Source organism: Chlamydotis macqueenii, chromosome 5, assembly GCF_036417535.1.
Source record: "Chlamydotis macqueenii isolate bChlMac1 chromosome 5, bChlMac1.mat, whole genome shotgun sequence".
NCBI lineage: Eukaryota > Metazoa > Chordata > Aves > Otidiformes > Otididae > Chlamydotis > Chlamydotis macqueenii.
The window spans coordinates 66,071,127-66,084,122 of NC_141560.1; the positions used below are offsets into that span (position 1 = coordinate 66,071,127).

General features: G+C 38.3%; 1 protein-coding gene across 1 annotated transcript in view; it reads right to left on the bottom strand.

The window, feature by feature from the left end:
* Positions 1–1,400: 1,400 nt before the first annotated feature.
* Positions 1,401–12,996, bottom strand: part of BBOX1 (gamma-butyrobetaine hydroxylase 1) — a 41,739-nt gene continuing 30,143 nt past the window's right edge. The window contains exons 5-8 of the mRNA XM_086749122.1: positions 7,513–7,618; positions 4,947–5,143; positions 4,116–4,282; positions 1,401–1,641 (exon numbers count right to left, since the gene is read on the bottom strand). Of these exons, the coding sequence (XP_086605248.1) occupies positions 1,481–1,641; positions 4,116–4,282; positions 4,947–5,143; positions 7,513–7,618 (631 nt within the window). The 3' untranslated portion in view covers positions 1,401–1,480. The remainder of the gene's footprint in view (positions 1,642–4,115; positions 4,283–4,946; positions 5,144–7,512; positions 7,619–12,996) is intronic.

The following is a 12,996-nucleotide window of genomic DNA, read 5'->3' on the forward strand; positions in this document are numbered from 1 at the left end:
CTTGTATTGAAATGGAGGTCTACCTAGAAAGATGTCTATATAAAAATAACTCCACAGCAGTGGTTGCTTATTTTGACAATGGATTTTAGTGATGATTTATGCAATAAAGATGTCTCTGAAAATAGAGAAAGGTGCTGTTCATAACAAACCTTTAGTAAGTAATACTTACTAGCTCTTTTTTGATGCTCCCTTCCAAGCTTTCTAGGGAGGGCAGGTATATTTGTAGAGGCAAATGAAGGCATTTTGATACCCAGTCAGCCCAGTAAAGTGATACTCTTTCAAGCTACTTTGCACATTGATTTTATACAGCAAAGAAACTGAGAGAGGTAGCAATGCATTTTATAGATTCAAAGATCAGGGCACAGATAAATTTTAAATTGTTATGAACAACAGGTTTCTTAGCTTATGGAACTAAAAAATATATTAATGATGTTAGTTTCTCTAAAGAAAAGGTAATTTTCTTTCTTTGTTTCTTTCTTTTTTCTTTTTTTTTCTTTTTTTCTCTTTTTTATTTTTTTTCTTTCTTCTTTCTTTTTTCTCTTTCTTTCTTTTTCTCTTTCTTTCTTTCTTTTTTCTCTTTCTTTCTTTCTTTTTTCTTTCTTTCTTTCTTTTTCTGTCTTTTTTCTTTTTTCTCTTTCTTCTTTCTTTTTTCTCTTTCTTTCATTTTTCTTTTTTCTCTTTCTTTCTTTTTTCTTTTTTCTTTTTTCTCTTTCTTTCTTTTTTCTTTTTTCTCTTTCTTTCTTTTTTCTTTTTCTTTCTTTTTTCTTTTTCTTTCTTTTTTCTTTTTTCTCTTTCTTTTTTCTTTTTTCTCTTTCTTTCTTTTTTCTTTTTTCTCTTTCTCTCTTTTTTCTTTTTTCTCTTTCTCTCTTTTTTCTTTTTTCTCTTTCTCTCTTTTTTCTTTTTTATCTTTCTCTCTTTTTTCTTTTTTCTCTTTCTCTCTTTTTTCTTTTTTCTCTTTTTTCTTTTTTCTCTTTCTTTCTTTTTTCTTTCTTTCTTTTTTCTTTTTTTTCTCTCTTTTTTCTTTTTTTCTCTTTCTTTTTTTCTTTTTTCTTTTTTTCTTTTTTTCTTTCTTTTTTCTTTCTTTCTTTCTTTTTTCTTTCTTTTTTCTTTCTTTCTTTCTTTTTTCTTTCTTTCTTTCTTTTTTCTTTCTTTCTTTTTTCTTTCTTTCTTTTTTCTTTCTTTCTTTTTTCTTTCTTTCTTTTTTCTTTTTTCTTTTTTCTCTTTCTTTTTTTCTTTTTTCTTTCTTTCTTTCTTTTTTCTTTTTTTCTTTCTTTCTTTTTTCTTTCTTTCTTTCTTTTTTCTTTTTTTCTTTCTTTCTTTTTTCTTTTTTCTTTCTTTTTCTTTTTTCTTTCTTTCTTTCTTTTTTCTTTCTTTCTTTCTTTTTTTCTTTCTTTTTCTTTTTCTTTCTTTCTTTTTTCTTTTTTCTTTTTTTTTTTAGGTTAGACAATCTAGGTTTTGCTCACTCTAGTTAGAAGAAAGCTCAGTCCCTGTTCAGGACCCTCCTCCTGAGGAGCCGGAGCCTTGACATGACCACATCCCAGTCTGCATAGGCACCTTCCAGGTGACGAGTCATTTCCGATCCTGACGGGTAGCTTTGGCGACCGTGGAGCACGCGCCAGTTATCAAATGTCACTATGTCTCCTAGAAAGAGATTGTACAAAGTTTAATATTTGGTGTGTTAGAGCTGATTCCGTCAAACGGATAACGTGGAGGTAGATTTATATCGACAGTTAGGGAGAAATAATTTCAAGTAGCTCAGCTGGAGATACACAGCAACAACACAGTAATTTTAATTTAGCTGGTCATGCTCAACCAGAGAGGGCAGGTCCTTTTCGACCTCTGCTTCTATACTTGTAAAACCAGGTGTTAAAATGCAGAGTGACAGGGGAATCCACACTGAGGAAAGGAAGCACTGAGTGTTAAGGTGACTGCAGCAAGTCTACAGGAAAGATAAAAGGGGTGAAAGCCACTAGGAAGATTTTTATTTGATCAGTCTATTTGTACTGTACACACCCTGCACTACTATATCCCTGTTAAGGGAATTTTATAAGAACAAAGTCAAGCCATCGAAAGTTGGGAAATCACATAATTAAGGCTAGCATGCCATTTTAATTCTTCTCCCTTGTGTGCCACCATTATGATAAATCTCTAATTAAATAACCTTATACACTTTCTTGCCTTCTCCCTCTCCCCTCCACCACCACCTTGGTGCATTAATTGATGGGATGGATGGTACTAATGTAATCTGAAGTACTTTTTTTACCATTTATTATGTGATCTTATCTTATAAATTATTTTATTGCATGTTCCCAGTAGAGAAAGATTAATTTCCTCATAGACATTATAAAAACACTAGCATCACAGTACACGAGGCAGTCAGATATACTAATTAATTTACTTTTTAAACATCTCTTGAGAGATGAGGGACTATTCATATCTTTATTTTATAGCTGGGGAATAAAAGAGCAGATATTAAGGCCAAAGTAGTTAAAGGTATGCATGGACTGACTTTTAAAAGAGTAAAGGGCATTTTTGCAGCACATTTTCTGTTCAAAACACAGCTTTATGCAACTCTAGGTAAAATTTAGAGTACTTGGTGCTTCTGCAAATCTGCCTCCAGATGTCTCGCACAGGCCACTCAGAAAAAGCAGCACAGCAGCATTGGCCTTTTGTCATTTGTCCGGCATTATGTTGGGCGGGAGCGTTGATCTGCTTCAGGGTAGGAAGGCTCTACAGAGGGATCTGGACAGGCTGGATTGATGGGCTGAGGTGAATTGTATGAGTTTCAAGAAGGCTCATTGTCGGGTCCTGCACTTAGGTTACAACAACCCCACGCAACACTGCAGGCTTGGGGAAGGGTGGCTGGAAAGCTGCCTGGCAGAAAAGGACCTGGGGGTGTTGGCCAAAAGCCGGCTGAACATGAGCCAGCAGTGTGCCCGGGTGGCCAAGAAGGCCAACAGCATCCTGGCTTGTATCAGAAATAGTGTGTCCAGAAGGAGTAGGGAAATGATCATCCCTCTGTACTCAGCACTGGTGAGGTGGCATCTTGAATCCTGTGTGCAGTTTTGGGCCCCTCACCACAAGAAAAACAGTGAGTTGCTGGAGCATGTCCAGAGCAGGGCAACAAAGCTGGTGAAGTGTCTGGAGAGCAAGTGTTATGAGGAGTGGCTGGGCTTGTTTAGTCTGGAGAAGAAAAGGCTGAGGAGAGACCTTATCACACTCTACAACTACCTGAAAGGAGGTTGTAGTGAGGTGGGTGTTGGTCTCTTCTCCCAAGGAACAAGAGATAGGATGAGAGGAAACGGCCTCAGGTTGCGCCAGGGGAGGTTTAGATTTGACACTGGGAAAAATTTCTTCACCAAAAGGGTTATCAAGCATTGGAAAGGCTGCCCAGGGAAGTGGTTGAGTCACCATCCCCGGAGGTATTTAAAAGATGCGTAGATGTGGTGCTTAGGGACAGGGTTTAGTGGTGAACTTGGCAGCATTAGGTTTACGTTTGGACTCTATGATCTTAAGTATTCCTTCCAACATAAACGATTCCATGATCACGCTGGCATTCAGTGTCTAAGCAAAGATAATAACTGAATTCCTGTGGTGCTGTTCAGCCTCCTTCAGCATTACGCACAGTATGCATCTGCACCATCTTCTAGATGTTCTGCCAGTCCTGCATCCATTGGGAAGGTGCTCCACTAATGCTGGTACAAAGTCCAAAGCACCAAATGAAGCAGAGGGAAAAAAGTACGTGATCGTGTATCATTTAATGACCTGACACTGAACTGGGATGGCAGAGCAGTCTTGCACGTGGCATGTCTCAGCTGTGGTGCTATCGATATGACAGCTGCTATTTCCTATCTGGTATGGGGTTTTGATGTGATATAAAGATGCACTGGACTAATGAATAGACAGCCTATTCCTCCCCTGCCTTTTTTTTTTTTCCTTTATGGTGCAACAATGGCAAAAGAAGTCTGTGAAATTAATGTAAGGATGCAGTATAAAATAAACTAGGTGATAGAAGGACTGAAATTTCCTCTCCATGCCAGTGCTAACAATGCTCAAGTGTTTTGACTGTTAGGAAAAACGTGAAAAATCATTGCAAGGAGAAGCAACTTACTGACCTGGCCTCAGCTTGTAAGTAAACTTGTGTTCTGCGCTGTTTAATAAATCATTAAATTCCTTTAGAGCTGCATAAAATGGCCTCACTTTTTCAGCCGGTATGTCAAACACTGTGTCTCTTGTTGCGTTATTATAATTGATGCGAACTGCTTGGCCTCTGGAATCCACACTGTGAAACAGAGAAGGAAAGGAAAAGGAATGTAATATGTTGTTACGAGAACACTTTATCATGGTTAAACAACAACTTAACTCTCCTGCTGGCACTTCAGTGTGTTTCTACAGTGAAATTCAGTTTGTTAATGGGTTGGATTTTGATAATTAAGCCTAACTACGAAAAGGGATAATCAGGAGAAAGTGTAGACACATAATTTGCTCAAAAATCTGTCTTCTATACACTTTAGTTGTAGAATCATAAACTTTTAAACTCAGAAGAGATTATGAGCATTTGCATTTCATCTTTTTATAGTATATAGTTCTTAATCTAAATGCTTCTGATTATGACCTCTCTTTGGCACGATACATGAAATTGGCTGGAATATGGTAACAGACCCAGCTTCTGTTAACGTGTGTCTTTACCTAGGAGTTGCTCTAATGACCACCAGTTCTTGCTGATGCGTGGCAAAACCAAACAAGGAAAACAAAGCACAGAACAAGTAATAAATTGGCAAAAAAACCCCTTCAACCAACCAGACAAAAAAAGGTCCCCTTAAATAACTACAGACCAAGTTAAACCAGTGTTTCCCCACAAGGTGGCAGGAGCAGACTTCTCCTACCAACATGTCATCCACCATACAGCAGGGATTTTATTTGTCGATGTTGTTGAAATGACTCACTCTATAATCCTTTGTTTACATTGCACAGCAAAATCACAGTAGTCCACCCCAACATCTGTATAGTCCACAGCAGTAGAGGACAGGATCTGATACGCCTGAGGATTCTGTTCCTTCAGCTTGTTGGATACGTGAAATCCATCTACAACTTCACTTTCACCTCCTGCAGCTGTTTGCTTTATACAATGGAGAAACTGAACCTGGAATGAAAACATCTCATTACAAGAAGAATTAGTTTGCAAATTTAACGGCGCATTAGTACCACTTCCCTCATATCTGTAGTTCTGGGGGTTTTTTTTGTTGTTTTTTTTTTCTTTCTCCAGCAAAAGACTGAGTTCCCATTACTGCAGCTTCACAGTGCTCTGCCACCACTATCACACAGTCTGAAAATTTAAGTAGTATGTTCATAAATCCGTCCCATTTGAGATATCTTCCAGTGCTTGCAACCTGTGAGTCAGCTGCAAAGCTCTGGTTTTGCTTTCCTTTGAGTCTCTCTTCGCGGCAGTCATAGTTTTAAATGCACTGAAGTCTTATCTCAGCAAAGAGGATTAGTTTTCTCTTGCAGAAGCAAAATACAGTGTGAATTACTTGCTCACAGAGGGGAAAAGGTGGCTCTCGCAGAAGGCAACAGGCCCAGTGTCTTTGTCATAAGGTAGAATTAAGACAGTTTCATTTCACCTCACAGTGAAATTCCAAGGCGTAAGACGGAGCAGAAAGTCTAAATTGGGCTCTTGATTACACCAGTGTAAATCTGAGCTACTGACACAGGCAGTAAAACTGCCTGTGGCATTAGAGAGCCCAGCATCACACAAAGTGTAAACGTTCATCTCAGCCCAACTACACAACATACATCTGTCATACCAATGGTAGCAGCATTCGCCTTTCCCTTCCATGATGGTGAGTTACTTTCTGAGACTGCTAGGAGAAAAAAAAACAAGAAACAAACAAACAAACAAAAACAACAAAAAAGAGGAGCAGAGAACAGGGCTTGTCCAGAATCTCCTCACAAGCTGGACCCATGCTCCTTGATGGTGACAAAAAGGGAAACTGAAATAACCAACAGCACCGAAGGGGGACTTGTTTGGAAAGGATGTAAGTTAGTTTATTGATTTGATGAAGTGGCTTTCCACCCTCCTGCCATGCTCCTCTTGGCCAACAAGCTCTGGGAGGACTCAGGGCTCCTGCTGAAGGGAGCATAAGGCAACCAGCTCTTTCTTTTGTGGTCACTGCTGCCCTTGCATATATAGGGTGAGCAAGGCTTGGCACTGCCAAGGTGGCCTGCAGTAATGTACTTCATGGTAAATGACTCTGAAAATGTTCAAAATGAGTATTTAAAATGAGAATATAGCTTAATGTTTTAGAGAGCTAATGTTTCTGCTAGATCTAATAATGTTTGGTTTGTTTTTTTTTAAATCAGGATATCTCCTGGAAAAATAGTTGCCAGAATAAAACCTAGGAAATCCTAAAACTATTTTTACAGGACAGCTCTGAAACTAATCATCATCCGTTTAAAAACTTTTCTTCAAATAGAGTAGCAAATACATCTTCAGAGTTCAAATATTGTGTAATAACTAGATAAATAAAGAAAACTGCACATTCAGGACAATATTCCAAAATAATTAAATGTATTTTAATACTTTTATTTCTTACAAGCACATTTGAATGAAAAAGGTTACGCTCTTTTTCTAATGTTTCATAGCAGGGTGTGAGCTTTGGCATAGACAGGACAGTGAGCTAATTCACATCTGCTCTCTATTAATGAAGCCCTGTTCCATTCTTACTCCACATTAATGAAGAGCATCTAAAGTATTTTAATAGGTGATGTCAGTATGAAGTTTCTGGCGCTTACTTGTGGATAAATCATGTTGGCTTTTTGTTTAATTGTAAAAATACATGATACAAAGTACTCCACAACATGAGAAGGGGAAGTGCTGGTATGAAGCTTATAAATGGAAACTTTTCCAGGATTATCTTTGTTCCTTTGTACCTGTTCCTACTACTTTTCAGTTCTCTGGTGAATGTGCATTAGGCTTTGATAGGACAGGAACCAGGTGAAAACGTATTTTCTGTGTTTGCCGTCCAGCTTTACAGAATGCCCCTTTTTTGCCTATTATGAAAGCATGAACAAGGGTCTCATTTCAATCAATTAATAGAAAACAGAATATAACATCTTAATCATATTTCTTCTAATATGTTTTCCTCCTGAGGTGAACAGACGTGTCCGAAGATGTCACAACTTCACTACAGTATGTAAACACCCAACTTCTATATAATGAAAAAGCATCAAACACACATACAGGACCCTAATGCTTTCTCATATGGTAATATTCTCAATACTCTGTGAGTTTCGATTTAAAAATGATGGCATACATGCCCTTGTTATGCATAACTTACATTATAGTTTATATGTCATACCTGTGTATATAGACTGCTATATACAGATTAATATATTGTTATTTTCACACTGCTCCTTTAAGACAAAATTCAGAGTCACTGAATGCTAATCAGAGTCCATGCTGTAGAAACATCTCCCTTTTGTGCTGTGAAAAAGTCAGTAGATTCACCTTACCCCAGGTGGATGCTGCAGAACAGGGTAATCGGTGTGAAAACATAGTTTCCCGGTTGTATAAGCCACATTGTTAGCATCTGCTTTGTCTTGCACTTGCCAAGTTGGTCTTTATAATGAAAGGGAAAAGAGAAAACATGTTAAACCAGCCAGCCAGCATGCTGGACAGTACACATTGAAGCTCTGAAATCACAGAACAAAAGAGTAATTCCATTTTTGAACATGAAAATATTGTAAAATTACAAGGAAATAATGATTTAGCAGTGTGCCCCCAGCAAAGAAGGCTTATTTCAGCAGTCCTAGATTCAAGCTAGAAACTTCAGTGTGCTGAGGGACATCTGACCCCAGCGTAGTATCTAGAAGAACAATGACTTTCCAGCTGAATGGAAAGATAAGATCAGTTGAAGGCATTAACTAAGAGGTATCTGCTAGGATAAATCATCATCTAAACACTGAGGCTTCAGAAATAAGAGAGTGGAAGTTGTCTCATTTCTTTTTATCAACCTTCCATTTTTTCCCTGCCAGGTGGAGCACTTTATCAATGAAATATGAAATTGTGAAAGGCTATGTAACTTTCCTATTATTTTTAAAGCTTTATGATCTTGGAAAACATAGAGCATGCTTTGCAGGGGGATCTTGCCATTAACTTAAAGGCATGCCACTAAAGGAAATGTCTTGATGAAAGACTGTAATTTCTTCCCTTTCTCTGATGCTCTTCCAGGGAACCATCCCCATTTATTATTGTTACACAGTTTCTGTCTTGAAATGTCACAAAATTCAGCAGGAAAGGTTACTGATAACCGCAAAAAAAACCCCCTTAGTTATATTACAAAGACATTAATACATTGCATTGCAGCACGATCAAAATATGTTTTGAGTGACACACCACGCAGGAGAATTTAAGACCAAGAACCACGCGTTTTGTTTGCAGAGAGTTCACATGATTGAAGACAGCCCTCAACAAAGGCATGATGTAGATCCAGACATTTGTCTGGAAAAGTGTAAGTCACCATACGCGGTCCATGTAATCACAGGACCGTAAGTGATTTAAAAGAAAATATGAAACTCATTTTCCCTTGTGAAACACTATACACCAAATATATTATGTTTCAGATGGTGTGTGTCTAGCATTACTTCATAATAATAGCTTAAAAAGAAAATAGGCTAAAGAATGTGCAGACCAAAATGATTTATATATCACACACAAACACTTTTTGTTCTAGAAGTAGTATAGGAACTATGCAAAATGCTAAAACTACATTTCTGATCTTGCTAGGGGGAAAGCCCCCTTGAATATTTGCAAATGTGTTTAACTGCCTGGGAAAAATCATTTTTATTATTTGTTACAGCACACATTCATCAGTACATGACTTCAGTACTCAAGTATGATAACTTCAACCACACTTCCGTAGTTCCCAATTTTACCGCCAAAAAATAGCATGTTATCTCATCCTTGTCATTAGCGTTGAAGGTAGCTAGGTTCATGATATCTTTCATTAAAAAAGGCTCCAGTGTTACTTAATGGTTCTAAAACAATTTAACACATTTTAATTGTCTCATTTATATACCAGATATACAATTGCTGGAATGGTCGTTGTAAGGTATTGCAAAAGCAGTCAGTGCTTTTGTGCTGTTATGCTTTGCGAGGGGAGCTGGTCCCCGGGAGCCTTCCGTCCACGCAAGGAGCTTCGGTCAAAGCTCAAGTTACTGACTTGAAGTCAGCGACGCTAATGGGGAGCTCAGGCTGAACGTGGAAAAATCAACCTTCCTTTGTCAAAGCCTCAACTGAGCTGAAGCATCAGCTCAGTCGTGGGGCAAGTGCACAAAAAGTAAAGGAAGACAGTGCTGGTAATGCCAGAGGACTCTTGGCCCTTCGGGGGAGCGGGGTGGAATGGCTTATGGTTTAGTAATTAGGGTCAGATTTCAACATCAATTGCTCAGGCTGTCTGACAGAGGAGGATATTTGGCACCAGGCAGGTGTAGTAATTTTTTGCATGAAGTGGCAAGGTGGGCTCAGTCTCCCTGAGCACAGAACTGGCCTGTCTGCTACCTCCTTAGTCCTGCAAAACCACTGCACTAGGAACTGAAGCCACACTTGAATCCTCTGGTTTGTGCTTTATTAAAAGTCTGCGTCTCATTTGTAAGAGATTTGGGACCCTTGTCCTTCTCTTGCAGCTGAAGCCCCCTGGCAGGTGCAGATGGTTTGGCTGTTTCAGTGGGAGTGTGGGGCCCTTCCTGCCACCAAGGACAAGGCTTCAGAAGAGGGGAGGACCACAAGGCGTAGGGCATGAGAAGTTGGAGAAAATGAGTGGAGACCTTGTTAACAGAGTTGTGCCTCCACAACATTAAGAAAGTGTTAATTTAAAAGTGTGGAACCCCTTGATGTTGTTATATGGCTGTTACAGAGAATGCTTCCACTTTTTACAGTAATGACATTCTAGGTAGCATGGACCAAACAGACATCTAGACAAGAAAAAAGGCTTTTGTTTTTCCATGTGTCAGGGTTATATTCACTGCTGTTACATTTCAGTTTAAAATTCATGGTCCTGTTGAGGTAATGTTTTATTTGGCAAGCTTGCCAATTCCAAATTTATCCTTTTATTTGTAATATTTGGTAGGCCTTGTATTTGGCTGCTAGTGAAATAGCAAGGGAATTACCCAAAGTTATTATTTTATTACAGTTGTAAAAGCCACCTCAGAATCGGATGCCAGTAAGAAATAAGCTTCTGTTTCAGAGGTGAAGAGATGGACTGTAAAATGCTGCTCTAAGGAAGGCTGAAAACTCAATGGAGTTTCTACTGTTGTGAGAAATATGTAAGAGCAACAACACCAGGCACTACAGTAACTATAGCTGAAAATGAAACAGGTTAAGTTAGGAGAAAAGATACTATAGAGAAAGATGTAAAAAACAAAACAAAACCAACCAACCAAACAAAAACCACAAACAAAAAAAAACCTGGTTCCTTACCCCTTCCCCTCCAAACATCCAAAAATAAGCCAGAACCATTAAAGTCTTTTTCAAGATTTCATGTGATGAATTACACATTCAAGAAACACTGGGTTATTAAGCTGTTTGAATACAGTTTTCTGTTTTCTGATATGTTTAGCATGTTACCACCTCATCGGTATTAAGACATTTGAAATTAGTTTTGTGACTTGATTTTTGAAATACACTTCATGGATAATTTCTTAAACCACTACAAATAGCAATACAAAAGTTTATGCATGATCCTGCTTGTATTTTCTAGTATTTTATTATTTCCTCCCTCTTTCTCTCTCTCTTTTCCAGAAGAACTCAATGGTGAGGGCAGGCAGTATCCTTCTAATGCCTCAAGTAAGTGTTGGGCCAAGATTCATCTGTTTAGGCAACAAACTCATCTTGTACAGCTCCTTGGCAGAATAATTGTGCTGTACAGTTCTGGCAGCTTACCTTTCTATTACTGTGAGTGTTAGGTTTGAATGGGTATGTTTTTATTGTATAGCCTTAACAAAAGCATCCGTACAGTGCATCTCAGAGACAGCTAAACAGCGTCTGATCTCTGAACTGGAGAAGTGAAAGCCAGGATGTAAGAAATAGCACACTCGCCCTCAATCAGCTCACTGAGCCTGGCCCTGAACTCCAGAGCAGGCTGCCTGGGTTACTTTCTCTCCTTGCAAGCTGGCCACATACTCTGAAAAAGAAAGTGTTCAACAGGTTCGGTTTCCTCTGCCCTGAAAGTCTTGGCTCTGCTAACACGCACATCGTATATACACATCCTACCCTTTTTTTAACTGTGCCTTTCCTTTAGCACTGGAGCGTACTCTTTCTGTCAGAGTTGGATGTTGGTCTGTACGTAGCTTCTTGACTTCACCCTGTGGCAAAGCTGGTTTTTATTACTTGAAATCCAGACTAGTCTGCAAAACTGGTCTTTGGATGTCAGGCTCTCTTTGACCTTATGCTCTTCGGATTTTAATTCAATATTGCAAATTCAACCTAATCATACACAGAATCGTAATTAGCAACTGTCAAATGACCTGGAGTCAATCTAACCATGGCGGCTCAATTGGGATGATGTAAACCAGACCTCAAAACTTCCAAATACTACAGCTGTGTTTAAAGAGCAAAAAAAAAAAAAAAAAAGAAAAGAAAAAAAAAAACAAAACTCAAACTAAATATTCTAACTAAGAATGTCTTCTTGTAAATGCAGAACTCTTAGTCAAATGGAGATTTTTCATAACATTGAAACCCTCTTTCTGCAGACCAATAAATAAATTAATTAGCAAATAGGTTTTGGAAAAGCAAGGAGACCTACAGCCTTTTATTGTTCCTTTATTGTAAACCTTAATACTTAAAGAAACAAAAATAAGGGTTAATCAACACCAATAGTAAATCTGATTTAAACAGTGATCAGAGCTCTAACCCTTTAGTTGCTCAAATGGTGTGGGCCAAGGTCACATTTCAACCTTGATCTTGTATGGAACATTAATGGGTGGGAGGTGAAAAAACATTTTAAGAGAGAGTAAATATTAATTCATGCTGACTTTAAACAAGGTGAAGCATTTAATAATCATTACTGTTTTTAATTGTATTAGGGAAGATTAAATTGGAAAAAAAACCCCAACATTCTGATGGCACAATTGATAAACTGGCACGTCTCCCTGGGGCAGTCTGAGCTTAGACCAGGAAAGGATGTCCTAACAGTTAATGCGCATTTATACAGTAAAGGCCTTTTCAGTCTCTCTTAAATACAGCAGAGTTATCACAAGCTGGATGTTGCAGATAGTTGGCAATAATTTTAAGCAGCAAGAATGATTTAGACCTGACGCAGAGTAGCGGGCAGAATGGTAGATTTTTTAATCTTACAATGCTGCTGAGTTAAATATAAAAAAAACTTTTGAATACTTTAGTGAAAAACATGTTAGAGGGCTCAGATGTGAAACACAATGGGCTGCCATGTCCAAAACATTCGTCTAGAAGATTTAAAGATAATTTCCAGTTTTAGGGTCTAGGAACTTCTTCAAGATCCAGTTCACTGTCCCTGAAACTTAGGAAGTGACTAAAAGCTCTGTTGTAAGCCAGGCACAAATCCATGGTGTATGTTGAAGGGGTTGCGTGGCATTCTTCAGTTGTTTTGGATTTTTTTGTTCCCCTCACCCTTCCCCTGAGGTATTGTGGAGATGTTATGTATTTTCTTTCAGTGGTATGCTTTAACAAAAAAGGAAAATTTGTTGCTGTTACCTGGATCTTACTACATTAATTCCTAACTCCAAATGCTTGTGCAGCTGTCTGGATACAAACAAGATGAATGTTTCATCCTTCAGATACCTGAGGGTGTTTCCCACCTCCCCTGGCCATAATCAGGGTTGGATACCCCCAAGAATCTCCTAGTACCTGTTATTATAATCACATCAAAACAGAAGTAGAAAGCAGTACTATTTTCATAATGATGCAAGTTTTAAATTGAGACCATAGTAGACTTGACATTAGGAATGCTTTTAATGGTAGAA